This window comes from Corvus hawaiiensis, chromosome 1 (assembly GCF_020740725.1).
Source record: "Corvus hawaiiensis isolate bCorHaw1 chromosome 1, bCorHaw1.pri.cur, whole genome shotgun sequence".
NCBI classification, from domain to species: domain Eukaryota; kingdom Metazoa; phylum Chordata; class Aves; order Passeriformes; family Corvidae; genus Corvus; species Corvus hawaiiensis.
The window spans coordinates 8,749,878-8,777,610 of NC_063213.1; the positions used below are offsets into that span (position 1 = coordinate 8,749,878).

General features: G+C 41.0%; 1 protein-coding gene and 1 long non-coding RNA gene across 4 annotated transcripts in view; one reads left to right on the top strand and one right to left on the bottom strand.

Moving 5' to 3' along the window:
• The window catches only part of DNAJB6 (DnaJ heat shock protein family (Hsp40) member B6), a 62,321-nt gene that overhangs the window by 22,326 nt on the left and 12,262 nt on the right, over positions 1-27,733 (top strand). For 2 of the 3 annotated variants that reach the window (XM_048326699.1, XM_048326783.1), the window contains exons 6-9: positions 2,736-2,867; positions 3,710-3,854; positions 5,342-5,412; positions 26,885-27,091. In XM_048326699.1, the coding sequence (XP_048182656.1) occupies positions 2,736-2,867; positions 3,710-3,854; positions 5,342-5,412; positions 26,885-27,091 (555 nt within the window). Of the gene's footprint in view, positions 1-2,735; positions 2,868-3,709; positions 3,855-5,341; positions 5,413-26,884; positions 27,244-27,733 lie in introns of those variants that run through there. The other variant, XM_048326613.1, reaches the window with a different exon arrangement.
• LOC125337315 lies at positions 20,087-23,236 on the bottom strand. The gene is made up of 2 exons (XR_007208017.1): positions 23,066-23,236; positions 20,087-20,274 (listed from the first exon to the last, which is right to left on the bottom strand). It is a non-coding gene; the product is annotated as an uncharacterized LOC125337315 (long non-coding RNA).

Consider the following 27,733-nt stretch of genomic DNA (forward strand, 5'->3'; position numbering starts at 1 on the left):
GCTTGGAAGTTGTATTCACATTTTTGAATTTTTTTTTCTTTTCTTTTTGCTGCTTAGTTTTCTTAATCTGATATGCTGCTCATATTCAGTAAAAAATGGACTGGAAATACCAAAATGACTATAATAAGAGGAATCATTTAAAAAAAACCCAACACCCTGCATTTTAACTGTTTGGAAAAGGCCTTCTTTGTGAAAAGGTTATTGGGGATGGAAGGATTCTGCTAAAATAGACTTACAGGGCTGAAATGTTATTATTTTGCTGAGTTGTGCTATTAATCATCCTGATTTAGGGGGTAAAAGCATAAACAGGGTCTGAATAGCTGTGAGGTTGCTATATTAATGTGTAGTTGGTGGTAGATACAAAAAATTATAGTGCAGCAGCCTCCTGCAGCCTTCTCTCAATGTTTTTGGTATTTTTTTTTTCTTCTGCCTGCTGTACTTGGCTGTCAAAATATTAAAGGAATAGTTTCTCTGAAAAGTCCTGCCCCTTTTTCTGTCTCTGCATAATTCATCTTGCTGAGCATTCTGCAGTGCAGTGCGGAAGAGTGGTTGGTTTGTCTTACTTGAGAGAATTACAGGAAGAGCACTGGAGGATTGTCCCCAGGGCTGCTGACAGCAATCACCTGACGTTTGAACACGTGCTGATACCAAGTGCTGACCTCTTCCTTTGCTGTGCAGGTTTATAAGGCATGGCAAGTCTTGATTAGATTTTGGTGTGGCAATAATCCACTGAGAAGCTGGGTTGATATCAGGGATCTCTAGGAGAGTCTATGATCTTCCTTTAAATAACTTTGTTTCTGCAGCTGTTGTGCTGGGGAGGAGAGATTGACTTGCAGAACAGGCTGATATGCTGTGGGAGATTAAAAACTCAAAGCTTACATGATAGGTTGTTTTGTTTTTATTCAAACTCCAGGTAACAAGAAAATTTGGATTATAAATAGAAAGCTTAACACTGGGAGTAATATAATATAGATCATTTGTACACGTGAGTGAATGACCTTCATAACTAACCTATGAGTCATTCCTGTGAGAATAAATTGGACTACAAAACAATTAACTGCAGTGGTTGTACTTGCTGGTTGATATGCTAGACTGACGAAACTGGCCTTTTTTTAAATGGACATAGTGCTTGTTCTGGAAATTACAATAATTCCCGTATTTCCATGCTCAAGTGTTGGTTAACTTCAATGAAGGTACATTATAATAGGTCATCTTTATATTGCGGAAAACCTCCTTTACATGGAAAGAAAAGAAGCTGCAAAGCAAAAAGTGTGGGAGATAGAAAAAATCTTATCACTTGCTTGTCTATTGTATGTAAGATAAAAGTTTGGTCCTGTGTCTACTCACTAACTATGGCGGTTAGGAGAGGGGTAGGGTTATTTTTTAGCAGCTGCCCTCATTCAGCATAAATACATTGTGACGTTTCACATTTAAGTAATTGCACAAAAACCAGGTGGTAGCTTATATCTTTTTATTATCATATTGATTACTTAATGGTGCATAATGCATATTGCATTAACTTGGTGATTGATCATAAATTAGCTTGGATTTTTGTGGAGGTACCAGAGGTGGAACAAATACTGCATTTCTGACCTTCTCTTTGTCAGTTGTAATTCTGAACAGTCAGGCAGTCACAAGTCTCTCCTTGTTTTATACCTCTATTGCTGCTATCACCAGGTTCTGCATTTTTCACTAAAAGCTTATTCTGAGCAGTGTTTCAGACTGGTACCTTTCAATATTGAGTTTCTGTTTGCAAAACTTGATAAAATCATTGGTGTACTCTACAACACTCATTCTGAGAGAGTTGTGATTGATGAAGAGAGTAGTTGTAGTTCCTAAACTTTTCTGGTTTTAATGAAGGTATTATGTTTTATGATTACAATTGTTTTCTGTTACTCTTTGTCTCAAGCGAATTAGAAAAAAGCATTTTTCTGGTAATTCTAGTAAATAAAGATTGCTTGTGTAGGTGCTGGTGTTGTACTCCATGGCCCATTGTCCCCCCGCCACCCCTCTTTTCTTTTTGGAAAGAGACTATTGTCTTCCTGGTGGGAATGGAACAATAGCTGTTCTGAATGACACAACAGTGGAACTTGAATTTGAAATAGCATTTTATCCATGACCCCCTTTCTCTGTTTTTGCCCTCTTCCTCCTGCTTGGTACAGACCAAATGCCTCTTTGGGACAGTGTGTAAAGCTCCATACTTTTCTGCTAAATGTGCATCAGAATACATGTTTGGAGTATCTAATGTGGCAAGTGCTAAATTAAACACTTGGAACACTGTAGGATTATGAGTCATCAATCCCTGGCTGCTGTTCTTAGATTTCAATAATTAATACAACCTATCTGGAAGTTACTTTTCAGATCATGGTGATCCACAATAAATCTTGAATAGAAATAAGCTAGAAAGTTCAGGTACCTGTATGCAATATTTTCCATTAGGTTTACTAGTTTATAATGCTAAACAGATAAAATAAGGAAATCAACTACTTTTTATGAATAAAATTAATTTTAATTTTAGGTCCAGCAGCAAGCAGAATTTAGACCAGAAGGAGCATAGGAATTACCTTTGGAGGAGTCTTAGTTCAGTAGCCTCAAATATTTCAAAGGAAAAATCTTACCTGTAACAAAAAATGTTTTGTTTTGGTTTGGTTTTTTTTACATAAAGAATCCCTAATGATTAAATACAGAATCACTCAATAATATTGACCTCTTAAATGTTGTCTTCTGTTTTGTAGAAGACCCTTTTGAGGACTTCTTCGGGGGCAGGCGGGGTCCAAGGGGAAGCAGAAACAGAGGTGGTGGATCATTTTTCTCTGCCTTTGGTGGATTCCCTGCTTTTGGAAGTGGTTTTTCTCCATTTGACACAGGTAAATACCACAACATTTAAGAATGCAATTTTGGCTCACAAAGGACTGCAGTATAATAAGATGGCTTCTCCATTCAGGAAATTCTGGGACTGTTTGTATTTTTTAAAATTGAGCTGCTCTTTGTAAGGTGTAAATGTAAATAAAGCTATAGTTACAGTATTTGGGCTACCTGAAAGTTCATATAAAGTGAACAGATCTCTAAGAAGTAGAACTTTGTTTTCTTTATTTTGGTGCTGCAGTTTCTTTGTAGCTTTAGAATTCTTTTGTTCTGTTTGCTTTTAGGAGTGCGATGGCTTTTATTACAGGTCCTGAAAAACATGTGCCTTAACTCCATGGTGCTACTTAGTCAGTTTGAGTGCTGATGTGTATCCTGGAGGCTGCTGGGAGTTGCTGGCAGAGTGCTGGGATTCTGGGTATTGGTTGGGATGTTACTGATGCAGGACTTGTTCTGTCTGCCAGCTCAGGGCATCCCAACATCTGCACTAAAGCTGGTGATCAGATTCGTTAGAGTTGCTGGCTTTCCCCTGAGTGCAGAGAATGGATAAAGGTTGAGTTCAGCTGACAGGCTTGAATGCCTTTTCAGGGGAGGAGTTGACAAATGGTTTTTGGGCAGTGTTGTGCATTTGGAACTTGAACTGTGGGTCCATATGTGAGAAATGGATGGGGCTGGAGCCATGGTTTTATTCTCACGCTGGTGTTCAGTGCCATTTAGTCACTGATGCTGTGTGATGCAACCAGCTGAGGGCTTCCTGAAGGTAGGATGTAGTCTGAATGGATGATAAATTTGGATTCCACAGTCATGCAGAATTACATTTTTAGTCAAATGCCTTCTTTTTCAATAGGTTTTACTTCGTTTGGCTCACTGGGACATGGAGGCCTTACTTCATCGTTCTCCTCTACGTCATTTGGTGGCAGTGGGATGGGAAACTTCAAATCAGTATCAACCTCAACTAAAATAGTTAATGGCAGAAAAATTACTACAAAGAGGTAAGTGATATAAATATATTTATATGAAACTATATGTAGAGACTTACATACCTATAATTACATGCATATAAATGTACTATATCTTTGTACACATACATACAGTGATATATGTAGGTACATTTTTTTTACTTTTGTTGTTGTGTTCATCATATTACTTGGATTTCTCTGAATGCTTAAACAGATTTTGAAGTATTTTATTGGGTTCTGTGTCTCTTCTTGGCATTATTGAGTTAATTAGTGCTGTAGCTGAAGCTTTTTTAGGCATCAGAACCTCCTGTGTAGTTCTGCACCTCTTATTATGGTCCTTGACTACTGTCGGCCCAGTCAGCTTGAACTTCTGGAAGGAAAGTGCTTGGTGTCTACTGATTGTGAAGCTTTTAACTGGGAATCGGGAAGACTTTTAGTTTTGGAGACATAATGAAAGAATTTTACCTAATGTCTGCTTAGTGTGCTTTCCTAGGCAGTGTTTGAGTGAAGTCTTTCTAGTAATTTTCTTCTGTCTGTTAAGTGAAATAAGCAACTGAAGCCTGCTTTGGAGAAAAATGTGCCTGTTTGTTGGAAAGTGAATTTTCAAGTCCTGTACACAGTGTACCCTCTCTCCATTTCATACTTACAATCATTGCATTTGGGAAACCCGAGTCTTAGTTAGCTATAGAATAACCTACATGGAATATTATGATCAATATAGGAGTACTGAACAAGTAGTTAAATGTAATTTCAATACTTAATAAAAAATTATGGAAAAGCAAGGGAGGATGAATTATTTTGTTAACTTGTGTCCCATACTTGTAAGTGTAAGGTTCTTCTGTGACCTGTTGTACTGGAGAGCTCCTATCATCTTGACCACTTAAACACAGTCTCCGGTGTGGTCAGATTTCAGAAAAATCATGTCACATGCTAGTGTGGTCAGATTTCAGAATAATCTGAAAACTCAAAAGCTCTTTAATCTCTTTTCAGTCAGGGATACTTGAATTTTGTAACACACATGCTGGTCATAAAGTTGGTGTATAGTAGGTCTACAAATTACTTGCTCTGATCAAACTTAAAGTGGATTAAAGACTGTCTCGTGTGCCTTACATCATGAGAAACTGTGATTGGATCTAAAATATCAAACATTTAACAAACGGGTAGGGACTAAATGCAATGTCAAGATTGTGCAGTTGATCTGTCAAGGCATTTAGGCCTAGATAACAGTGTGTAGTGTGAGCACAACTGTGACAATGTATGAGGTGACAGCTGTTAACTGTGAACTCTACATCCTGGAGGATTCCAGCTTCCAGAAGGCAATGTTCCTGAGTAAGCAGTGGGGAAATGCAGATGGTTACTGGTGACAGCTCTGGCGCTGGTAAATACCAAAGCTTGCCAAGTACAGTTGCATTAAGCAGGTGGTGCTCCCTTACAGTTCATTATCTAAGCCGAGGTCTGGTGTGTGTATTCAAAACTGCCTGCAGTGCTCTAAAATGGCTCATGGTGTTTTTATCCTACAGGATTATTGAGAATGGACAAGAGAGAGTAGAAGTTGAAGAAGATGGCCAGTTAAGGTCGCTAACAATAAATGGTAAGGAGCAGCTGCTACGCTTGGATAACAAGTAATTCAACGCACGCATTTAACAGAAATTTTAAGCTATAACAGCCACCATTTGAGGATTGACAGGAACATTTTTTGAAGATTTCAAATGATTTCAACTTTCTGTATATCCGTACTCAATCTTAAGTAGTATAAGTAGCTCACAGAAGCTCATATTTGTCATAGACTTTTGAGTTAATTGTTGGGACCACATCAATTGGACCATTTTTTGTCCTTAAAATTGTTGTAAACTTCTGTATGCACTTTTCTTTTCTTATCTGTGATCAAGGTGAACCATGATCCTTCAGTAGTGCTAGGGCGAGATGTACACTAACACTAGCATGAATCTTGCTTTTTCCAGTTTGAAATGTGAGCCAATTAGTAGTTTAAGTCTGCTGTGAAGTTAACAGTTCCAGGATAACCTTTTTAATAATTTCAACTTTTTTTTTTTTTTTTAATGTTTAGTAGTGAACAATGTTAATACATTTCTGGTAATGCATTTCTGGTTTAAATAAATTAAGGATGTTTTCTAGTTGTGCATGAATGCAGACAACTTTAGTAAGTTTTGACAAATGTTTAAATGTGTAATGTAAGCAAAAGATAAACAAAAGTGAAGCCAGTGAGCTGAGTCTTTTGTCATTTGCTAAAAAAAAATTCAAAATGAATAAATGCTGATGTTTGTGGTGCATTCTTTCATGAATGGCATTTGTAACCTTCCTGTGTCTGTGTGTGATTTGGGCAACTTGGGAAAACGGTGCTTTTTTTTTTTTTTTTCTCCTTACCATCTTTTTCTTCGATCTTAAGGATGAGGGCCTTTTTTTCTTTGCAGATGTTTTCTTCAGTGTGACTGAAAACATGATTTTTAATTTCATTTCTAAACCGGTATTTGAAGTACCTATTTTTAAGGAGCATTCAGAGGCTGACGCTCTAACTCCATCTTTTGCCCTAATATGTAATTATTTTAGGTCTAGGCCTGAAGCAACTCTATTTTAAAAAGTTTCCTAAAGTTTTAAATTCTGAGATTGAGATTTGCTTCAAAAAATAATCTGTAGTAAATATAAATGTACATTTAATAAATTTATTTATTTAACATTTAATAATTACAAAAAGACTTTCAGAATTATGAGGTTTTTTGGCTATTTTGAGAACAAATAATAATTGCTTTGAAGATTTGGACAAAATTATTAGGAATTATGATATCTTACTCTTATTTTTAGTCCTCAAGAAAAAATTGAAAGATGGATTAATGCCCTTTGCTAAATTAATGGAGTGAAGTAAAGTGTTCATTTGTAGCTAAGACCAGATTTTCAAAGTTTAGGGAAAAGATGAGTTGGTTTTGGTGTGTCACAGAGAAAGCATGCAGGTAACTAACTAATGGTGTATGTTAACACCTGCCAGGTTCTGGCTAGTTCCATGCATAAATCATGGATCTGCAGTTTTCATCTGTGCACCAGCTTTGAACATCTGGCCTTCACAAAACTCTTCAGAGTGGCTTAGTGTTTTAAAAAAAAAAAAAAAAAAAAGCATGGTGTTTTCGAATGATCACCTAATGCCTTCTTGCTGAACACCATCTGCTTTGTACTAACAAATGTGTTGATTATTAAATACATTGAAAAGATATGCTCTTGTTTTTAATGCAGGAAAACCATTTCAACTTAAGCCAAACCAAGCTAACAAACTGCTACAACAGAATTTGTATTTGCAGTAAAGTTAGTATATTGTACTTTTGTCCCTCTACCATTAATGCTAATTTGATAGAACTGAAAAAAATAACATGTAGAAGAAAAAATAAATACATACTTTGGTTTTGGGACTAAAACAGTTATGTACCTTTTCAAGTTCTTTGCAGAGTTCCTGTCACTTCAGTGTTGTGTTTTTGATGTAGAAGCACAAACTTAGTTTAGAACTAAACAGTGTTTTCTTGTTAATGCTGTTCTTCCCCTTCCCCATGTATGTTACTTCTTGATGCAGATAACTAAACATGAAATTTATTTCAAAATTTGGCTTTGTTGTGATGTCTTGAGTTATTAAAAATGTTAATTTATATTTATAGGATGCACTGTGCTCCTTTAAATTATGTAAATTGTAAAAAGTGCTTTAAAATTGATTAACCAAGTCAAATAAAATTAGGACAATCTGGAGTTGAGTTTGAATGCCTTCCTGTGGATACCCATAGGTTTTATATTAAAATGCCAAACTTCGCCTTCTAGTTTTATTCCAGGTCATCATCTTCAACATTTCAATTACCTTGCATAGGTTAAGAACACAATTAAGGTGGCAAATCTGTACCAGCATGCTTATCTTCTTACCTAGAAAAGTGTGGTCCTTCTCACAGTGTTACACACAAACAAGTCACTCCAGGGTTCTATAGTGAAATTTTTTAACACTAAATGTGCTCAAGATCCAGTGTTTTGGATAGTTTCTGTTCTGCCTTCAGGTCCCTCAAGCTGCTTGTCAGAGTTGGCCAAAATGCAGCATTAAAATGGCAGTGCTGCACTTCCTTGGTAGAAAGAGAAACTGGCAAAACACAAGGAAGGAGTCAGCAGAAGGCCGAATTTGGCAGTAGATTCCTGCAGGAGTGAGATACCCACACACCCGTGTTTCCATAGGCTGGTGGTTCAACTGGATATGTGGTCTTGGTCCATCTATATCATTGGATTGGCAGTTCCAGATGTAAAACATTGTCATCATTTACTTGACCTAAACCTAATAGTCTCAATCTCGTTCAGTGTGTTTTTTTGAAATAACACCACATCCAACATTTTTTTGGGATGCAACTTCTTGCATCCACCTTCATTTTTAAAACACAAAATAAATTCACGTTCCATGTTACATTCAGAATTTCTTCTGCTGAATTTAGTTATTTTCTCCTGAAAACCTACTTGTTAGGTTGCTTTGGAAAAAAAACTTTATGTTGTTCCTTTCTAATATATAATTTCCATGGATGTACGTGACCTGTTCACTAGAAGTGATAGATCATCAAGGGCAGCAAGTTTCCTTAAACTTCAATTTTGGCCAAAACAGTACAAAATAATAACAGAAAAGATTCTTGATAGCAAATGCTAGGCATCAAATGTACACTGGGATGAGGCAACTTTCAAAACCAGGTGCTGTTGGATTAAAAGTGCTATCTTTTCATACATGAGGGATTAATTTTCAATGTTTAGGGACACCATCCCATTTAAATTAAGCTTCCCCAGTGCTTTGGAAAAACTGAGATGGAGTTTTTGAACCTGCTATGTCATTTACTCTTTCATGCTCTGCTTCAAAGTTCATTGGTGGATACAAGAACTTTGTAATGCTTTCTCCTGGTGCAATCTCTTTCTGGTCCCTTGTGCATGGCAGTAATTCCAGTGCAGCACACTAACTCTGGTTTCTCTATAGATTGCATGGCACCCCTTCCACTCAGCTTTACTGAAGGAGTTTGGGATTTTGTGTCAGAATGCTTCACATTGTAAAATGGCTGCACTCCTGCAGTTCTCACTTCTCACAATACCTTCTCTGCTGAGAATGAGAGGGGTTGGTTTGTGGTGTAGGTGACAAAGCTGCTCTGCAGACAATGTGTATGTAGCATTTGTAAGGTGGCTCCTGTATCAGCTTGTGATTAATTGATGAGCTGAGTTAGAATGCTGAAAACAAGATTGTAAAAGATTTAAAACCCCATCATCTCTAAGCCCAAGGCTTTTGTGTCTCTTCTCAGTGTTTGTGGTTGGTTATCCTGTTTCCTTGAGTCCTTCAGTGTTTTGGCATTAGGTGTAACTGGAAGTTTGTCTTTTGTATTTAGTTGTGCTGTGTTTCAGACCATCTCTGGGATGGTCCAGCGATAATGGTAGATTTTATTTTTTTAATTTTGGAAATGTGAGTTCCTGAGTCTGCTTCTGTTCTGTTTGAGAAGTGAGCTTAATACCTCCTTTGCCTGAGTTTAATCTGTGGCTGTAACAGGATAGTGCTTCTGAAGATAGTTGTGTTGCAGAATGAATGCTACAGCTCTTTGAGGCTTGTGGTCAGAGAACCTTCGAAAAGTGCTCAGTACTTAGTATTAGAACACTTGTTAACTTTTTTGTGGAAATGTTTCTTAGTATTTTTGGAAAATCTGCCTCTTTGGTTGTGATTTTTGGATGTCTGGGTATTTAGGCTTATTTTTAAGTCATGGTATTCTCATGGGCTAGTGGCAATATGGACATCAGTAATCTGCCAGTCAGTAACCAAACTTTGAAACTTTCCTTTTTTAACTTAAGCTTGTTTGCACTGTCTGCTCCCTCGGGGCTTGTTTACTTTAGGATTGAATTGTGACCATAGACTTGGTTTGCATAGTACTCAACACAGACAGTTTGGGTTTTCTTGTTACTGTTTGCCTTCAAGAGGTTGTAGGTACAGAACTTATCTTCCACCTGAAATGCTGAAATGGTCCTTATGTTGCCACAGTGCTGGAATGAAGAATGTTTACATTGTTAGTGTTACAAACTGTACCTTTGAATTTATAATTCTAGTGGGTTTCCTACTTCGTTTTGAAAAGAATACCTTGGCTAGAGTTGGTTGTTGAGTGAAATGCACTCCTGAAAGGTTAGAGCTGAAGGTGGTTGGTTTATACTCTGCTATATAGGTCATACATCAACAAAATAATAAGCCTCATGATTGAGATGCTGCTGTGAGATTAAAAAAAATGAAAGAATTAAAATCCTGTGATGATCAGAGCTGTAACCCTGAACTTGTGCAAGTTGACTGCTGATTGAAACTCATTGAAACTTCTCTGAAAACTCTATTCTGGCAGACTCAGCACTGCATTAGGTGTTATCTCACAACAGCTGGTAGAAAGTTAATCAAAACCCCACATGAGTACTCTATGCTCTTGTCATGCTGCTGTGGCTGAAAGATATGCAGGAGTTTGGAGGAGATAGTACCCAGGCCTGAAAGCTGGGCTGTCCTGGTGTGAGGTAGATTATTGCACTGATAGCCTGGCTGCTAATTACCTTCTGAATACTTTCAGATGATGTCAGCTTCCAATGTCGTGGTGGGGGTTAAAGTATGTTTAATTGAGAAGATAAATAAAACATTTTGCCAGAAGGACACTGTAAAATAGAATTGTCTCTTTAGTTCTCTGGCTTTTACAATAAAGTTAACTTTGCAGCATATTGAGTTAATTTTAAACTCACTAAAAATAGGTAGTTTTTGAACCTGACTTAAAACTGACAGTCAAGAAAATATATTTTTAGAGGCTTCTAGTAATAACTCTAAAAACTTGGCTTTGGCCTATAGCTTATCTTTACCTCTGAATCTCAAATGAGAGCTCTTCTAGCTCTTCTTTTCAGTGCAACCAACTTCAAGTGAATTTCATAAAAATAGAAAAAAAAAAATCCTGTAGATGCTAGTTTACCAGCAGTGAAAATAAAGATGAATCCTTTCATACACCTGAATGTTCGATAGATTAAATTGTAACACCTAGTTTGTAAAAACTCAAGTAGGATGCTGCTCTGTTATGTGATAGAACAGATTACATGTTGCATTGAGAAGGCTTCAGTTCCTCCTTTTTTTGGCTGTTAAAAGTCAAATTTGAGTTTTTCTGTTATTGTTTCTTATTTATAAATTTATTTGAGTTACTAGAATGGGAGAGGAATCCAGCCCGAGTGACTGATCGTAGAATTCATGTTGTGGAACACACATTCCTGATGGCCAGAAAAGAGAATTATTTGGCTGTGTCTGTAATGGAGTTGCTTGGAGGTGTTACTAAACCAGCTGAAAATGCAAAGCAGTAGTTCTGGAATCTTCTGTCTTGGTTGCAGTCACAAGCTTGACTGAATTGTGGTGCAGGAGGGGAGTTTACCTCCCAATAATGAAAAAAGTCATGAGGCTGCAGAGGCTTTGAGACATCTGGTAGAGAAGCTGGGCAGCCTCATCCATCTTCCGGTTTCCCTCCAGAAATACATGTCAAGTCTGTGTTAAATCTTTCTAATGGATATATAGAGTAAGATTAACTTGCTCATTTATCACACATTTGCATAACTGTCACCATAGCCACCTCTGGCAAAGTTTTTTTCCTAGACATGAAGTTGGAGGCTGTCTTTTACCCTCTACAGAAACGAAATCTGAATTTGTCATCCTGTTGTGATATTTGTCATACTCTGCAACAGAAGTACCGTGCTTTGCTTTTGTGAAAGAGCATTCTGTAGTATCAGTCTCTGTCATTCTTCTTCCAGCAGGAGCTAGACTGAGGATATTTAAAAAATTGTTTTGAACTTCTCTGTGAAAGTATTTCTGAAGGAAAATGGAGAAAACGTATATGGCCAAGGCTTGGCCTTTCCTGCAGCTTTTCTTAGCCAGAGTCAGAGGACTAGGCCTTCTGTCTTCTGAGGAGTTTGGCCAGGCTTTCTGCAATAACACTGCCTCTCATCAGAAGGCACTTTGGTGCTTTGACTTAATTGGCCATCTCCTGTTAATTAGTCACTCAGACACCCCTGAGAATTACTCTGCTAATCTCAGTGTATACATTTCTTACTGCTGGGTGCCTATGGAAATACGGTCAGGTCTTTATCACCAAATGTACTGCACTTCAATAATGAAAGGACATTATTCATCTGTTCTACACAAAGTGGGAGCTGGGTGTCCAGGAGAGCAGTAAATAGCTACAAATTCACTTAGAGCTGTTTTGGGTGTATCTGGTATTGCCTGCAAGCAGGAGTAGGGTTCACAAGCATCCTGCCCTCAGATTTTGACTGAGCTCCTGAGTAACTGCAAAAGAGGTGGAAGATTTTCTTCTCAGGGATATTCACCTTGAGAGTTAGGACAACCACCAAAATGTTTCTTTTATTAAACACTTCTAGTGCTACTTCTGTCTTTTCTGGGATTGGATGGTTTAGTCCTGAGAAGAACAGCAAATCTTAAGGTCCTTGAAACCAGTAAGGAAGAAGCAGGAAAACAATGCAGCTTGGTTTGTGCTGTTGACATAAATTTCAAGGACTTTTTCTCCTCATTTGGCTTTTGCTTTCCTCATCAGGAAAACATGATCACGAGTTATCACAGTGAATGCAGAAGTGGTGGGTGTTTGTCTGTGTCTCCTCCTCACCCTGCCTGTTCCCTGGCTGCCCAGGCTCAGGGCTGCTCTGGAGGCTGTTTCCCTTCCAGCACAAGCAAGGGAGATGCTTCTACAGCCTGAGGATGGTGTGCCAAGTTCCACTTTGATTCTAAAAAATGTGTACACCAGTTTGAAAAAACTGTGCATATCAAAGGTCACCTTGTTTGGAAGAAGAGTATAAATATTTGTATCAGGCTAGACAAATTAAAATGAGAAGATAAACATACATTTTTAACACATGGATGATTAACTGTTGGAAGAAGCTGCCAAGAGCAGTTTCTGTGGCTTTCAGTGTCTTAAAAATTAGCTTTCTGAAAAATACCTCCTAGTGAGAAGGGAGTGTTTGGGCTTTACAGAGAAGTAGTGGAAGCTCTGGGAGCCTGGGGTGTAGAGCAAGATGCACCATAGAGCACAGTGTTCCTTCAGGCCTTCCTCCATGGTCTGTATCTTGGCTTCTTCCCTCCTGATGTGTTGACATTAATGCACAGGTCATATTCCCTTACTGTGGTTTGGAGACTGGGGGATACTTTTGTGTTGTGGGGGCTGCTTTGCCTCTCGGGAGGTGCCGAGGAAGCAGGGGAGCTGGGAAGAGAGGAGCCAACACCACGTCCATCTGGGGCAGCCTGATGACTATTGCCCTAAAGCATCCAGTTTGGGATGTGTAGGTGCCAAGAGTGGACTTCATGTGGGACAAGACATTCAGGATCTGTTCAGGTAAGTTGCTTTATTGTAATGAATGAATTGGATGTTAAGTGAGGAGGAAGAGGAGGAGGAGGAACCAGGGCAAGGTTCATGATGACTGTGCCAGGGAATTAGATTTGGAATTTGCATTACAGTGAGCCCTTGTGTATGTCCTGTCTTCTCATCAACTACTGACTGCACACCTTGAGGCAGCCTAATTCCAACTCCTGAGGGGAAGACTAGAAGGTCTCTTGTTAATCAGTGTAATGATAAAGCAAAGATTCACATTCTGGAGTGAACTGTTCATTTTGTTGAATGTGGACAATGTCTTAATCATCTAAAGTTTTTTATTTTTGGTGTGTGTTAAATCTCATGTGGATAGCAATACATGTATTTTGAATTTTAAGTGACTAAGATGAAAAGAGCTGGCTTTTTGTTAATGGAATCACCCCTTGGTAGTGTACCGAATGCCTAAGACTGCATTATGTCAGATAAATAGTTCTACAGGGAATAGCCAGAGAAGTGCCCTACAGGGCTTAAGTGTGTGGAAAAACACTCAGGTTTTTTGGGTTTTGTTTATACCCAGAACTGTGTTTGTTAGGTTTATTTTTAAGAGAAAAATAATCAGTTGTGGGTCATACAAGCAACAAACACTATAATAAAACTGAAATGTAAGCTGTTGTGTGGTAAAATCATGGTATCTCTTAGGGTCCTTCCAAATTGTCTGGGAAGGGTATCCTGCTTGAAGAGTGCTGGAGCTCCAGAACATTAGTCTTCAATGGTCAAATTAACCATTTTTTGAGATCTAAGTATTCAGCCCTGAAAATAGCCTTTGTGCAGTCTCCTTTCTGAGCAAGTAATAAAAACAGTAAGGCCAGTCACCAGCATGGACAGAGCCAGCTGTAGTGACACAAGGAATCTTGTTAATGGAAAAGCAAACAAGTGTACATGCTGTACTGCTCTGCCCTTTTCTGGCCTAAAAGAAGGCTGGGACAGAAATATTTCTGTAGTTTGCAAAGTGTGTAGCCAGTGTACACCTTGTATGTAGCGACTCTTCGTTAGCAGTAAACTGCTTCAAAACTAACTAGTTTTAAGTGTACCAGAGCTGGAACTTGTCAAAGCAAAACAATTCTGTCAATTTTATCCATATTTTCTAAGGACCTTCAAAGATTTGAGTTGCATTCTGTGTGGAACCTATTTCAGAGGTGGAAAATGCAGTTTTGTTTGCTGTACAACTCAAGTCCCCTCTTACATCACTGGCAGAGACATTGCCAGGCATCCATAGACAAAACACTGTTTTCTTTTGAGAAGCAGGTGGAAAATGACAAGTAGATGATTGGTTTTACCACTGTTAAGTAAAAAGAAAATTATGTGTACTTTACTATGCATATTCATATTATAGAGATGTTATAGATCAATGTCAGTTACTACTATAGACTATATAAATTGCAGAATCTATTGTAAGGGGGGGGTGTCTAATTTCAAAAGTACTTTTGAAACATTGCTATTGCCCTACTTTTGATCTATATTGAAAGTATTAGCCTGAAAGAATTGGAAGAAGGTCCTTTTAGTTAAAGGCTAAAAGAAAGTAGAGTAATTTGTCCTGAGGCCTTCTCATAGCAGTTTTGTAGCCGTTAATAATTTATTAATAGCTATAACTCTGTCTTGAAAAGTGTCATAGAACAAAAAGTGACTTTTAAGTGGCTTTCTAATGCAGTGACTAATTGAGAAGATGCTTCTTGTAATCACTCCTAAACACAAGAAGTTCAACTCGGAGAAATAAAACATTTTTCTGAGAAGACACAGGTGTTTAAACCTCCCTGCTTTTCTTGATGAACCAAATTGAGAACATAAGATTAATTGATTACTCTTACGTGGTTTCCACTCCTCCCTCTCCTCTAGCACTTGCTCTGAGATCACATGTGTGCTTTGCTCCCGAAATGTTTATAGAAGATGATGACTACAACCCTGGTAACCCTTTTCTTGGAATAAATCATGAAGCCAAGTGCATGCCCGTGCTGCTCTGTTGCAGAGGAGGTGCTTGTTGCCCTGGACAGAATAGTTTCCAATAGTGGAAAGTTCTTTTATGAGAGCTCTTTGCAGGGGGTAGTTTTGCCTTGCGCCTTCCAGCTCCTCCTGACACCAAAAGCCAACCCTTGGTTCAAGCTGGCCTCTAGATTCAGCTCGCTGTTGTGTTTTCTGGGTGTGGTAGCAAAATTACCCAAATTGTCGGTGTCTCTGGTGTTGAGTTTGGGCCTGTAAGTGGCACAGAGCCAAGCTATCAGCTTAGAGTGCAGCTTTCATGTAGGTTAGATGATAGATTGTTAACAGAGGTCAAAGCCTCTTGGGTTTTCAGTTTTCGTGACAATTCTGGCTAATCTTTCCTTAAAATACAGGTCCTCCAGATTTTCAGTTGAAACTGGGCTAGAGGTGGACACTCTCAGGTCCTAGCTGAACTGTCATCAGTGTCTATTTATTGCTGATACAACAGCATGGTTTTATTTATTGATTTATCTTCTCAGTTGAATTCTGTGCTTTGAAGTCTTCTGCAAACAGATTCCATCTCCTGGGAGGTGATTGTTACTGCCCTTTTGGCTCCCATTCTGCTTCCAGTCCACTGTTCAGTCTTGACTAAGCAACTTTTTCCTTAGAAAAGCAGTTCATGATTCTTTTATTTAGTATTTTTAAATATTACTGTAAAAGGAGATTGTTTCTGTAGAGATACAACAGTTCAAGCAAGGTCAGAATTTTAATTGGAAAGTGATGAAATGTTCTCAAATGTGCGAAGTTGGGACTATTTCTGTCAGTCACCGACTTGCATGATAACAAATGTAGGTGAACATCAGCCTTACCTGTTGTGCATCTGTTCCAGGTTTCCTTTCTCTGGCACAGTGCTGGCTGCAGGACAATTCCAACCCTGCAAAGGGAGCAACAATGATTCCCAAGGCTGAGGAGAAATGCTTTTGTGTAAATGAAGTTTGACACCTTCACACTTACTAAAACTCTTGGCAAATGTTTCTGAGAAGATTCTGAGTTTGCTGGTGTTCAAGGAGGAGGTGGAGTAGCTCTGCTGGATGCTGCACTTTGGGCTGCCAGTAGTACAAAATTGTAGTTACAGAGCTCAAACCTCTGCAGTTTTGATGATTTGTTTTTATAGCTTTTTAAAATATTTATACCATAATATAGTGAGTCCACTGACAACTAGTCTCTTAAACATTTGGAAAAGCTTTCACTGCCATTACAGAATCACAGGAGATGAGGGTACATCCTTATGCTGGCTGATTTTGAGCACAAGCTGATTATGGTAACTTCAGGTGTCGAGTTGTTCAGTTGTGAAGTTTTGGTGGGTGTAGCCCTCCCCAGGGCACATCCACCTCTCCACAGAGAGCCAGTGGGCATTCCAGTTCTTTCCACCCTTCTGGAATGCAGAGCACTCCAGCTTCTCTGCCTCTTATGGTAGTTCTTAAATACTGGTCCCCCCTTTTTTGCTTTGGCCCCAGAGATTGTGGTTGGAAATGGTTGTTACTGTCCTTGGTGCTTCATCCCATGGATCTCAAAGGTGAAAGAGGAGAAGGTGGGATGATGCCACTGCAGCAACACAGGATGGGAGCAGCCATCGCTCCTAGCGTGGGCAGCTCTGGGGTGGCCTTCCTGGGAGATACATGGCCTTCCTGGGTGCACCAAGAGGTCCTATTGTCACTATTCAAACTCTCCTTCTCTTTCCAAAACTCACAAAGCTCTCTTGGTAAAATCTTCCCTGCTCCCACTGGATCTCTGCAGAAGGAGTGTATAAACTGACTGATGATACTGTTCCCAGGCACAAAAGAGAATTGTAAGTATTGTTAGTGTTGGATGGTAGTCATGTCCCTGGTTTGGTGTTCGGGGTTTTTTCAATTGAGAAAATGTTCATTTCTGTGCTCTCTTCATTGGCTCTTTGGGTCAGAAGTTCAATTGGAGCAGCATACATGGAACAATTTCTGTCTGTTTAAATACATGCATGTATATGTGTGCATACATTTGCATTTATAAGTACTGTTATTGATAGGATTTGAAAAATTGTTGCATTTCTAAACTGTGGTGGGTTTTAAGGCACAGATCTTGACTATGGGTGGGAAAGAAAGAACGTTTGGAAACTTGGAGAGTTCTCTGATGGATTGGAGATGCCAAACAACAAAAAGTGGTGCAGCTTGGGAGTTCTGTCTCCTCTAAGGCCAACTGTACAGGTTTCATAATTAAATATAGTATTTAAATTAAATATAGTATTTAGTCAAAATTAGCACTGAATGTCAACTTGAAACACTATTTTTTAAAGATTCAGGCTTGTCATTTTAGTGTCAAAAACTGAATAGCAGCTAATGGTGTAGTGCTCCTGTCATTTGGAATATGTCAGAAACAGGATTGGGTTTTGTGGTGAAGGTTCACGAAACACTTTGAAACCTACTGAGCCATCAGAAGAGATGTCACTGTGAGCATGTGATGTTTTCAGGGTCATTTAAAAGATGATGGTCTCTGGAGCTCTGTAAATCAGGGATCTGTGCACACACTGGAAGATGGGATTTGCTTGCTGTAGTCTTAGTAACAGAGGGATAGATGGATGAGGAATAAATTGCATGTTGGGGGGTATAATTGGAGAGGGCAGGTATCTCTTCTTTTTTTTTGTAATTAATTTGTGAAACCCTTAATGTCAGAGCCTTAGTGTCATATTTAAGCCTCAGGGTAGAAGGGAGAATATTTTTCAAATGATTAACCTGAAATGATGAGACTGTGCAAACTGAGCGTGGACAGTGCAATGTGAAACATGGAGCTTGCACTTACTGGCTCATGTCTGTGAGATTTCAACAGCACTAATAGCCATTTGATGAAAGTATAAACTTAGTGATTTTGTGCTTTTGCCAAATTACTATGGAAGTGTTGACAAAACAGCTGGGGAAGTCATTCATCACATTTTTCTGAAGTCACTCATGAGATTCTTTTCTTTTTAAATTTAACTGCATGGCTTTTTCTTGATGTATCTTTTTTTCTTTTACGGTAATCTGGGTTTGCTGTGCATTAAGGTTTTGAAGACTGGTTTAAAGCTAATAATCAATGGAAAAATATGTAACACAGCTGTATAATTTGCAAATTAGGGCTTGCTCAGAACTGTTCTGGAGATGCTCTGTTAGTGAGGGCCACTAATGGGAATATAAGATGACATCTTGATACTTTAACTCCTCAGTTTTTAAAAGTTATAAAGAACCATTTGTTGCAAAAGTAGAAGAGCACTTTTCTTCTGCTTTTGCTGTCTGAAGAGCTTTTTAATTAGAAGCCAATTTTGCTTGACCTGGTGGTGGTAACTCCTAGAAGGGCTGAAGGCAAGAAGCAAAGTTTTGTCTTTGAGAGCAGTGACTGGCACTGGGAGGTTCTGGAGAACAACTGTGAGAGGTGTGAAAGTCCATGGGGCTCTGCTCAGGTACAAGAAGAGAGGAAACACTGGTGGGAGGCACCTCGTGTCTGGAGGACCTGGCAGGGCTACATGTAGTTGCACTGTGGAATTTTTATTTCTTTGTTTTCCTCTAGTAGTGAGTATTAAGTTTCATTATAAGGGCTGGTTCCTTTTTTTTTTTCTCAGGATTTTGGTTTGCACTTCAAATACAATTTCAAAGTGAAACTTGGGCTGAGAGGCTTCTTCATGGTAGAGATGAAACCCACGGAGATTTCTGTCTGAGGTTGAAATATAGTTGAGATGAAAAACCCCTCTTTGTTTCAGGGCAATTTGAGTTGGAAGGGACCTTAAAGTTCAGCCAGTTCCAATGCCCCAGCCATGAGCAGGGACACCTTCAACTAGACTGGGTTGCTTCAAGCCCCATCCAACCTGGCCTTGAATACTTCCAGGGATGGGGCAGCCACAGCTTCTCTGGCCAATCTGTGCCAGGGCCTCACCACCCCCACAGTAAAGATTTCTTCCAAATATTTAATCTAAACCTGCCCCCTTTCAATGTTTTAAAGCCATTCCCCCTTGTCCTATCACGACCTGCCCTTGTAAGTATCAAACCAAATCAAGTAATTTGATGTCAGTGATACCATTTTGGGAGGAAGAGGAGCCATCCAAGAGACAGAGATGGGTACAGTGCTCTGAGCTCCATCTCAGCTACATGTTGTGTGAGGTGTGTTGGAGAGAGAAGCCCCAAGAGTAAGAGCCCCTGGTACAGATTGTTAGGGGGGGTCTGGTCACTTCAATGTAGAGCTGTGCAATGAGACTTGCAGGAAACTGAGGTAGACCTCTGACATGACCCTGAAAGTGTAGAAAATATCATCTTTCAAGTAATCTTGATTGCTGTTTAAAAATCAAATCCATTTGGTCAAACTTTGAGCTTGAAATCTTGCTAATTTGTATTTATATATGTCAAGCTGTGAAGCTCATTCCTCATTCTTTGCTTCCTTTTAAAATTCATGCAGAAATGAATAAAAGGCCCTTGCTAGATAAAGTCTTTTAAAAATAAAATTCACTTTGAGCTGCAGCATGCAAATTGGGTCATCTCTCTGCTTGCTGGAAACGTGAGGATTCATGTTACCTCCTGCCATTTGCATTTCCAACATCCCAGATCTTTAAGATAAGAGCAACTGGCATAATCCATATGGATGCCCTGGTGTGCTTTAACAGAAGGAAAATAGCTGCAGAAACCTGGATGTGCTCAGCCTGTGCCTTCTCTCTTGCTTCACATATAATGTAGGACCATTCATTGGACTTTAAGAGGTTCTGATGAGGAAGTTTTGGCAGGGAGGAGGTAACTCCAGGCTCTCCCAGCAGCTCCCTCTCTGTAGGCCAGGCTCCAGAGCTTGATCTAATCCACCAGGAGTGGCCGTGGCCATTGATCCCTGATAGCTGCCATGGGGAACAGCATGATCACATTTCCCTTCAAAGCAGTGCCATTATGGTTAGTGTGTGTTGAAAACTCACTTTATTTTACCAATTTGTTCCAGACTGGGGGATCTTTGTGGCGAAATGATGCCTTGAGTAGCTTGTGATGTGCTGGGAATGCAGGATTCATGTTGATAAATGCTGGGCTGAACGCAGGATATAATGGGGTTCTTGGGCGTGGATGGGGGTGGTAGGTAAAATCCACCTAAAAAAAATTGAAAATCAAAAATTTGAACTTTCTAAGAGAGCTGCTGCAGGGCAAGGAGGGTGAGCAAACCCAGCATGGGGCTTTCCCTGCTCTGGTCTGCGCTGCAGGGGTACAGCTGGGCAGGAACAGAGTGAGCTGGCACTGGAGCAGATGAATACGAGGGCAAAAATAAAAGGAGCCAGAAGGTCAGAGGGTTGCTCTGTGCATTGAGCAGAAAGGATTGAGCCCTGCCCTTTCCCGGACACTGGGCGTGCTGCAGCCAGGCCTCTCCAGGGACAGAAATAGCACTGCAAGGAGTGTTCCATCAGTCTGTCCTTTTTCCCAAATCCCACAGCCTTGTTTTTTCCATCACTTCCCAGGACTTTGCCACTACCTCCCCTGCTGTGTCCTGCCACTTCTGGATTTTTCTTCCCCCCCCCCCCCCCCCCCCCCCCGCAGGAAATGCCTGGCTCGCATGGCAGGCGAGACAGTAGTTCTGGCCCTGGCCTGGGAAAGCCCACCCCAGATCCCCTAATTACAAACTTAATATGAGTTTTTGTGTTGAAGCAGGGAGACATAACACACACCGAGTGCAGTGCCATTGGTGCTGACAGAGCTGAGCTGTCAGAGCCAGTGCAGGACGTGAGATGGGGAGAGGAGGGGGTGGGACATGGGAGCAGGTTTCTCCAGGGCATGGATTGGGAGCTGCTGGCATCTTCAGTTTCTACCCAGCTGGGCACTCCAGGCACCACTTTGGATAAATATTTCCTTGAATTTTGTAGGACAGGAGTCTCAGACAGACACCAGGAAACCCTGAATCACCTTGTGTTCTCCATAACACCAAGTGCATTTGCTCTGGAAGGAATTATTGCCAATAATTGGTGAAAGACACTGATCTGTATGAGCTGACTCAAAACCTCATTGTTTGTCCTGTGCTTTGGCTGATAAACGTCACTGTTGAAATAAACTCCCTTTACAGTTTACAAAAGCCACAGTGCAGATGGGGCAGCTGCTCCAGCATTCCCTGGATAGTTTCTGAGTGATTTCAGGCTCCTTCAGCTTTCAAAACTATGTGCATCTTTTTAATCAGAGGATTTTAAAATGGCTGCTTTTTCTTGTAAGCATCACATCAAATAGAAAGAGAGATTTTTAAGGGCTGTCACTGTCAAACTCAGAGATGTTTTCCAAAGAGGACTTGATGCAAATTTTGGTTTCTATTGAGTCTGACAAACCCAAGAGAGCACAGGCTTTCTGAAAGAGGGTTTTGTAACTCCTGCTCTTAAGCGTCACAGTGTTAGTGTTTCCTGGCATTTAGAAACAAGTTTAAGAACAATTAATCAGAAGAACTTGCTCAACATAGCCTCTAGTAATGGTGAGGGAGTATTTTCTTGGCTGAGCATGTTGTCTACAGTTTCAGGAGAGGTGAGGGGTGTGTACGTGCACGTGGTTTTGGAAAATACCCTGGGCTGGGTGTTTTATAATGAGCATCCATCATTTCCAACAGGAATTAAAAGAAACTGATGATTTGGCAACTTTCTGAAAACAACTTTTAAGGTGTGGTCCCCCAAATTAGACGACTTCTGTATTTATTAGTAGAGTCACTTGGTCTCCTGATGTTTTCTCTGTGCTGTAATACATTAGATATGAAGCTTTCATGACAAGAAACGAAAGATTTAGTTAACCTCTGGGATTTTTCCAGCCCGGGGTAATCTGGGCCTGTAGACAGATCTGTTAGATGAGTTCTCAGATTGAACTGGTTCCTGTAAAGTGTAAGATTTCCCAGCAACTGTTGGACTTCACACTAGGAAGAACTCTGGGAACTTCTGCTAAGGTAAATATTAACACCAGAGGTGCTGTAACAATTGAAAAGTTTATCAGTAGAAAAAATCTTATCAACAGGTTACAAAGATCATAGTGCAATCAATTCCAGATAAATGTATTTAAATGGGGATTTTTTTCTTTCACTTTTGATTGCTCCTTGCGCCGCAGTTCAACTCTCCGTGGCAGCAGCAGATGTAGTTGAGTCATCAGAAACTCCAGTGCCCTCCATAGTCACAGAGTAAATTCCAAACCCTTGTAATAAGAGGGGGGAAAAAAAATCAAGAAAAGCTTTTTTCTCGCTTTCTGCACTCTTTGTGTTGTCAGTGTGCATCAGGGAACGCCTTAGGTGAACCTTGGACTTCCAGGTGAAGCAGCAATATGATGCCCTGCTCTGAGTTTACACTGCCCCTTAATTTTAGTCTTGAAGTATCGGAAAGACACTTTGCAGACCATCCTCCAAGGAAGATTTGAATGGAGGAAGCTTCCTGCAAGCCGTCTTTGAATAACTGGGTGGCAGAAGCTTAGCCCGGAGCTGTCGTGTCATTAGATACAGCCAGATGTCCCTCACCAGGTGCATCTCCCGATGCTGGTTACGGGACCAGGGGCTCTGTTGTGTTTGTGGCCTTCGGGGAAGTGTTCCTTTGGACTGAACAAACTGGTGCACCTGCTTTTTATTTCCTAATACAGGGGAACCCCCCGATTCTATGTATGTAAATTCTAGGTGTGTAGGAATACAGCAGGCAGCAGTAGGGCTGCCGTGCGGGAAATGAGCTGGTAAATGCAAATCAGCGGCTCCACATCCTCAGGATGTTTACCCTGGTTTGCTCGGCATAGTTCTGTCATTACCGTCTTGCCATTAATTACTGCTGATTCCTGGTAGGATTTCAGTTAAATTCCTGGACATACACGGATATTACTTAGATGTAACACTAAATAATAATGCTAGCCCGTGCAGGACTGCTTTGGTGTGAAGTGCTCCGTGACTTACCTGTCCCAGCTCACCTGGAATGTCTCTGCCGGTGTTTTTATTCCCAGGAGCATGCACAGACTCTTTGGGGTAGCTGGTGGCTCCCCTAAGCCCGCACTTAGTCCAAGTTGGCGAGAGCCGTGTAAAATTGCCGTGTTACCGCCCCAGCCCGGGCCGGCAGCGGCTGCTCCGCTAGCGATACCTCGCGACAGGCAATATTGCCCTCTACTGGTTTGCTACAACTCCAAGGATCCCTGTTTTCCACTTCCACGCAGCACCGCTTCGCTATGAGAAGTCATTTTCCAGCCCTTCTTGCTTGGAGCAGAAGGCAGCTTTTAGCCCCAGTACAGTTTTTTAGGATGCTACAGCTCGTGTTTGATTTTTTTTCTTCCCCGGAAGCTTCTGTTCATTTCGGAGAACCTGGTGCACCAGAAAACCAAATCTTAATTACTGTTTTTAAATGTTACTAGTAATGCCATAATTTTCAGAACTAACCCTTAGAAACATAGCTTCTCCAAACTGGTTCTGCAAGTGAAATAACTGCAAGGTTTTTAATTATTATTTGCATTAGTAGAATAAGATCTTTTGCTTAACACCGTAACCTGGATGCTGATTCCAGCTGCCCTCCGTAATTTCCCCCTTCTCTGCCCCAGCTGGGGTGGCTGCACGATGAGCTGGCTCCAGGCCCCGAGCTGGGTTAAAAATAAGCTGGCAAAAAGAGTTATTTTTAACCCAGGTCAGTCCCTGCTTGGAGTCACAGCACGGCTGCCCAGGCTCTCATGTGGGTGTGCTGGTGTGGAGGCGCAGGGGAGGGCAGGAAGGAGGTGTTGGGGGAACTGAGGTCTGTTTAAAGCCTGAGCACTCCTGGAAGGTGCTTCTTGGGTGGATATTCGTGCTCAGAACTCAGGTATTCCACACCCACCCCCCATCCCCAATACCAGCTGTCTTCCTTAAAGCCATTTCTAGGGCAAACATCACAGCTGACACAGCTCTAGCAGAATTTAAGCACTTTTTGGTGGAGATGTCCTTTGTGGCTCACTTCTCCCAGAGTAAATTCTATTCAAGTTTTCTATTTGCAGTGGTATAGTCTGGCTCGAATGTTTCAAATACGTAGAGCAGGAGAGAATAGTTCATGCAAATCACACTTTGGTTTTACTGTGCCAGGTGTGCTAAAGGTGGATGATCAGAGGAAGATCTGACAGCTCATGCCATGCATAACACTGGAGTCAATTCAGCACTTAAATCACAGCTGACTTGATGTTACACCATTTAACTAATTTGTGGTGCCATCCTGCTCTCCCACAACTCATAAGGGGGAAATGTTTGGACAATTTTTTGGGGTCCATTTGTTGAACTAAAATTTGTCTCTGCTTTGGGGAGATAGAAGAGTGAAAGACTCTGTTGCGTGATCAAGATGGATTTAATCCTTTCAAATACTTAAAGGGAGCTAATAAGAAAGATAGAGACAGACCTTTTAGTAGGGCCTGTAGGAGTAAGGGTTTTAAACTGAAGGAGGGTTGACTTCAATACAACGATGAAAGGTTGACAGTGAGGGTGGTGAAACACTGGCACAGGTTGCCCAGGGAGTTGGTAGGTGCCTCATCCCTGGAAACATTCAAGGTCAGGTTGGATGGGGCCCTGAGCAACCTGATCTAGTTGTCCTAGATGTCCCTGCTCATTACAGGAGGGCTGGGCCAGATGAGCTTTAAAGGTTCCTTCCAGCTGCAGTGTTCTATGATTCCAAAGGCGTGCCCGTTCCCTGAGCCCAGTACTGAGGAGTTGTGTGAGTGTGCCTGGTTGGGATGTCTCTGTATGCACAAACACACCCAGAGCTTCAAAAATGGCCTCAGCATGTTTTCCATTCCTGCATCTATTTGCAAATATAAATTTCAAACATACATTAAGCAAGACTTCACACATGAAAAAGAAGTCTTTGTGCACTTTGTGTTTCCATGGGAGAGGAGGGATCTCTTATTTCTGGTGCACTGTAATTTGTTAGGAAGTGAACTCTCTTGACTGGTTATGTGCTTTTTTTTCTTAGTCTTGACACTTTATAGGCTTACCTTCATAGACCTGGTATTATCAGCCTGATTCATGCTTCAGTGCTGTTTGTATAGTGTATAAAATCCTGTAGCCTCTTGTGGGTAATGATATCAATTCTGCATCTGGCATTCCCTGAGCTTTTCCTTGCCCTCCTCTTGTAGCTGAAGTGTTGGTGCCCCATGTGAGGGGAAAAAAGCTGTCCTGCCAGCCCTCTCCTAGTGCAAGGAGAACCATACACCCAGGGTTTTACACTGGTGTGATGCAGGCAGGCAGAGACTAAATGCAGAAATCCTTGTCTTGCCATCACTCGTGTTTTTGTGGCGTTTGCTTGTGCCTTTGGAAGTGTAGGGGACTCCAGGGTACAAAAGCAGGAGCATTCAGGTGGGGATGGGCATTTAACCACTTGGGAAGGAGTGTCCTCTACTAACACCCAAGCACAGCCCGTCGGGTGCTCAGGCAGATGATGTGAGGCACATCCTGGAGTTGTCCTCTGCTGCAGGGCCTCGGGTGCTGCACTGCACTGTGAAATGACTTTTTAAACATACCTTGCCTCCTTTTCCTCATGCTCTCAGAAGCATCTCCCTGTGTATGATTACAAGGTAAAGACAACGCAGCCCGTTGTGTTTGGAAGTGGTGATGTGGGGCACACACAAAGTGGGGATTCCTGCTCTGTCCTGTGTTGTGTACATGGTGCCTTTTTCATCTTCAAAGCATTTTCCAGCCATGAACTAAGAGCACACGCATTAGCTGAGAGCACACACCCCTCCCTGAGCAGCTGATGCCGGGCACATCCCGGGCAAAACTTCCAGAATGTGACACACCACTTTTGATGAAAATAAAATGATGCCATATTTCATCAGCTCTATTAAAAGTACTTAAGTAATTGAACTAATGAAACTTTAAAAAGCCTTTAAGAGACGAATGTGGTACACACCTTTATTCCCACTCTTTTCCCCCTGCCCCCCTTATTTTCCCTGTTGAACATCTTTTGCTGACTTTTTGGGATCTGTTTGTTTTTCAATGTGTGGTTTTGCGGAGTTTTTTGTGTGTTATGGTAGTTGATTTCTCTGCTTTGCAGCACTGGTACTGTTACAGTTTCTGCAGCAAAGGAAAGGGTCATCTGCAAAACAGCATGAGTGTGACGGGACTACCTCATCTTTCATACCAGTTTTTGCAAACACTGGGTCTTATTTCCATTGTATTCATTGGTCTGTGCTGCGTGTGCCTGCCTTGCCTCTGGACTGTGTTTACCTCTCGCAGCTTCAACACGATTTCTCGTGTTCATGTGGTCCATCACACATCTCCACCATCCTTCCAGCTGTGATATCCAACATCCATCCCCTCTGAACTCATGTTGGCTTAATTCTTCTCCCATCAGCCCTGTAGCCAGCTTGGGTATTTATCTCTCCTTTCCCTTGAACTTTCCCTTGAGCAGGACAATCCAGGTGAGGTGGAATGTGATGATATGCTCTGCACAGGACAGAAATCCTGTCTAGGGCCATGTGCTCAGCTCCCTCACCTTGCCTTTTGGGAAAAAGGGTACAGTGGCCCCTTAGTCATCACATCTAGTGGACTTTTTTGAGTGGCTTCAGTGTAGTGACAGGCCACTGATGGAGCTCTCTGCTCCAGACACTCCCCAATCCGTCGATACACAGGACTGTCTGTGGCCAGCCACAGCCAAGACACTAGTTTTGTGACCCCTAATGTCCAGCCCATTTCTGAGGGCTTTTTTTCCAGGCTGAATTTATGCATTTTGGGTGCAGCTTACTTTTCTTGCATTTTTTTTGCTTTTTGCAGGGCAGGCAGATGAAGAAGCCTTTGCCGAGGAGTGCAGACGGAGAGGACAACACGCGCTGCCTTCCCAGCCGACCAACCTTCGCCTGCTGAAGCCTCACAAGTCTGCCAGCTCCCCCCGCCTTGCCTGCCATTACAGTAGTGATGAGGTGGAAGAACAAGATAGAAGCCGGGTTACGAGCAGCTTCGAGGCCCCTTTTTATTTATCAGGTGTGCACAAGCATGTTGATGAGAAATGTGCAGAGAAGGACCCATCACATAGTCAAAAGCCAAACCCAAAAAGCCAAGCAAAACGTTGGTGCTGTGTGTTGACTTAATGTTAGTTCCCTGGTAGATAATAAACAGCAGCTTGCTTGCCTTCATCCTGCTTTAGCTCTGATCTTCCATTTAGCCTAGATTCACTAATGCCCTGGGATATTTAAGGATCCAGGGCAAATACTCTTGTGCTGCTGAAGTGCCTCTGCTCTTTGTTGTTAAAAGTGAAGGCATTTTAGAGGTTAACTCCTCACAATACTTTGCACATTCATTTACTTAAATTGTGCTTGGTTTCCTTGTCCAAGGAGAAGTTCAGCAAGCTGATGCTATTTCTGGAAGCTGCAATTTTAGGCAACTAAATCCTAATAGAGGAGGCTGAGACTGTTCAGGCAAACATGGCAATTGTTTGGGTTATTTTGGGAAGTAATTAGTCCTTTGATATATTTCCAGTCTGTAATTTTTGGCAATGTAGTCCAGAGGCTATCTTGGACAACAAAGTCCTCATAACTACTTGATTTAATTGCAACCTGTGGTCAAAGATCATCCAGGACTGTGAGGACAGGTTTTTCTGATACATGAAAGATGCCTTTCTACTTG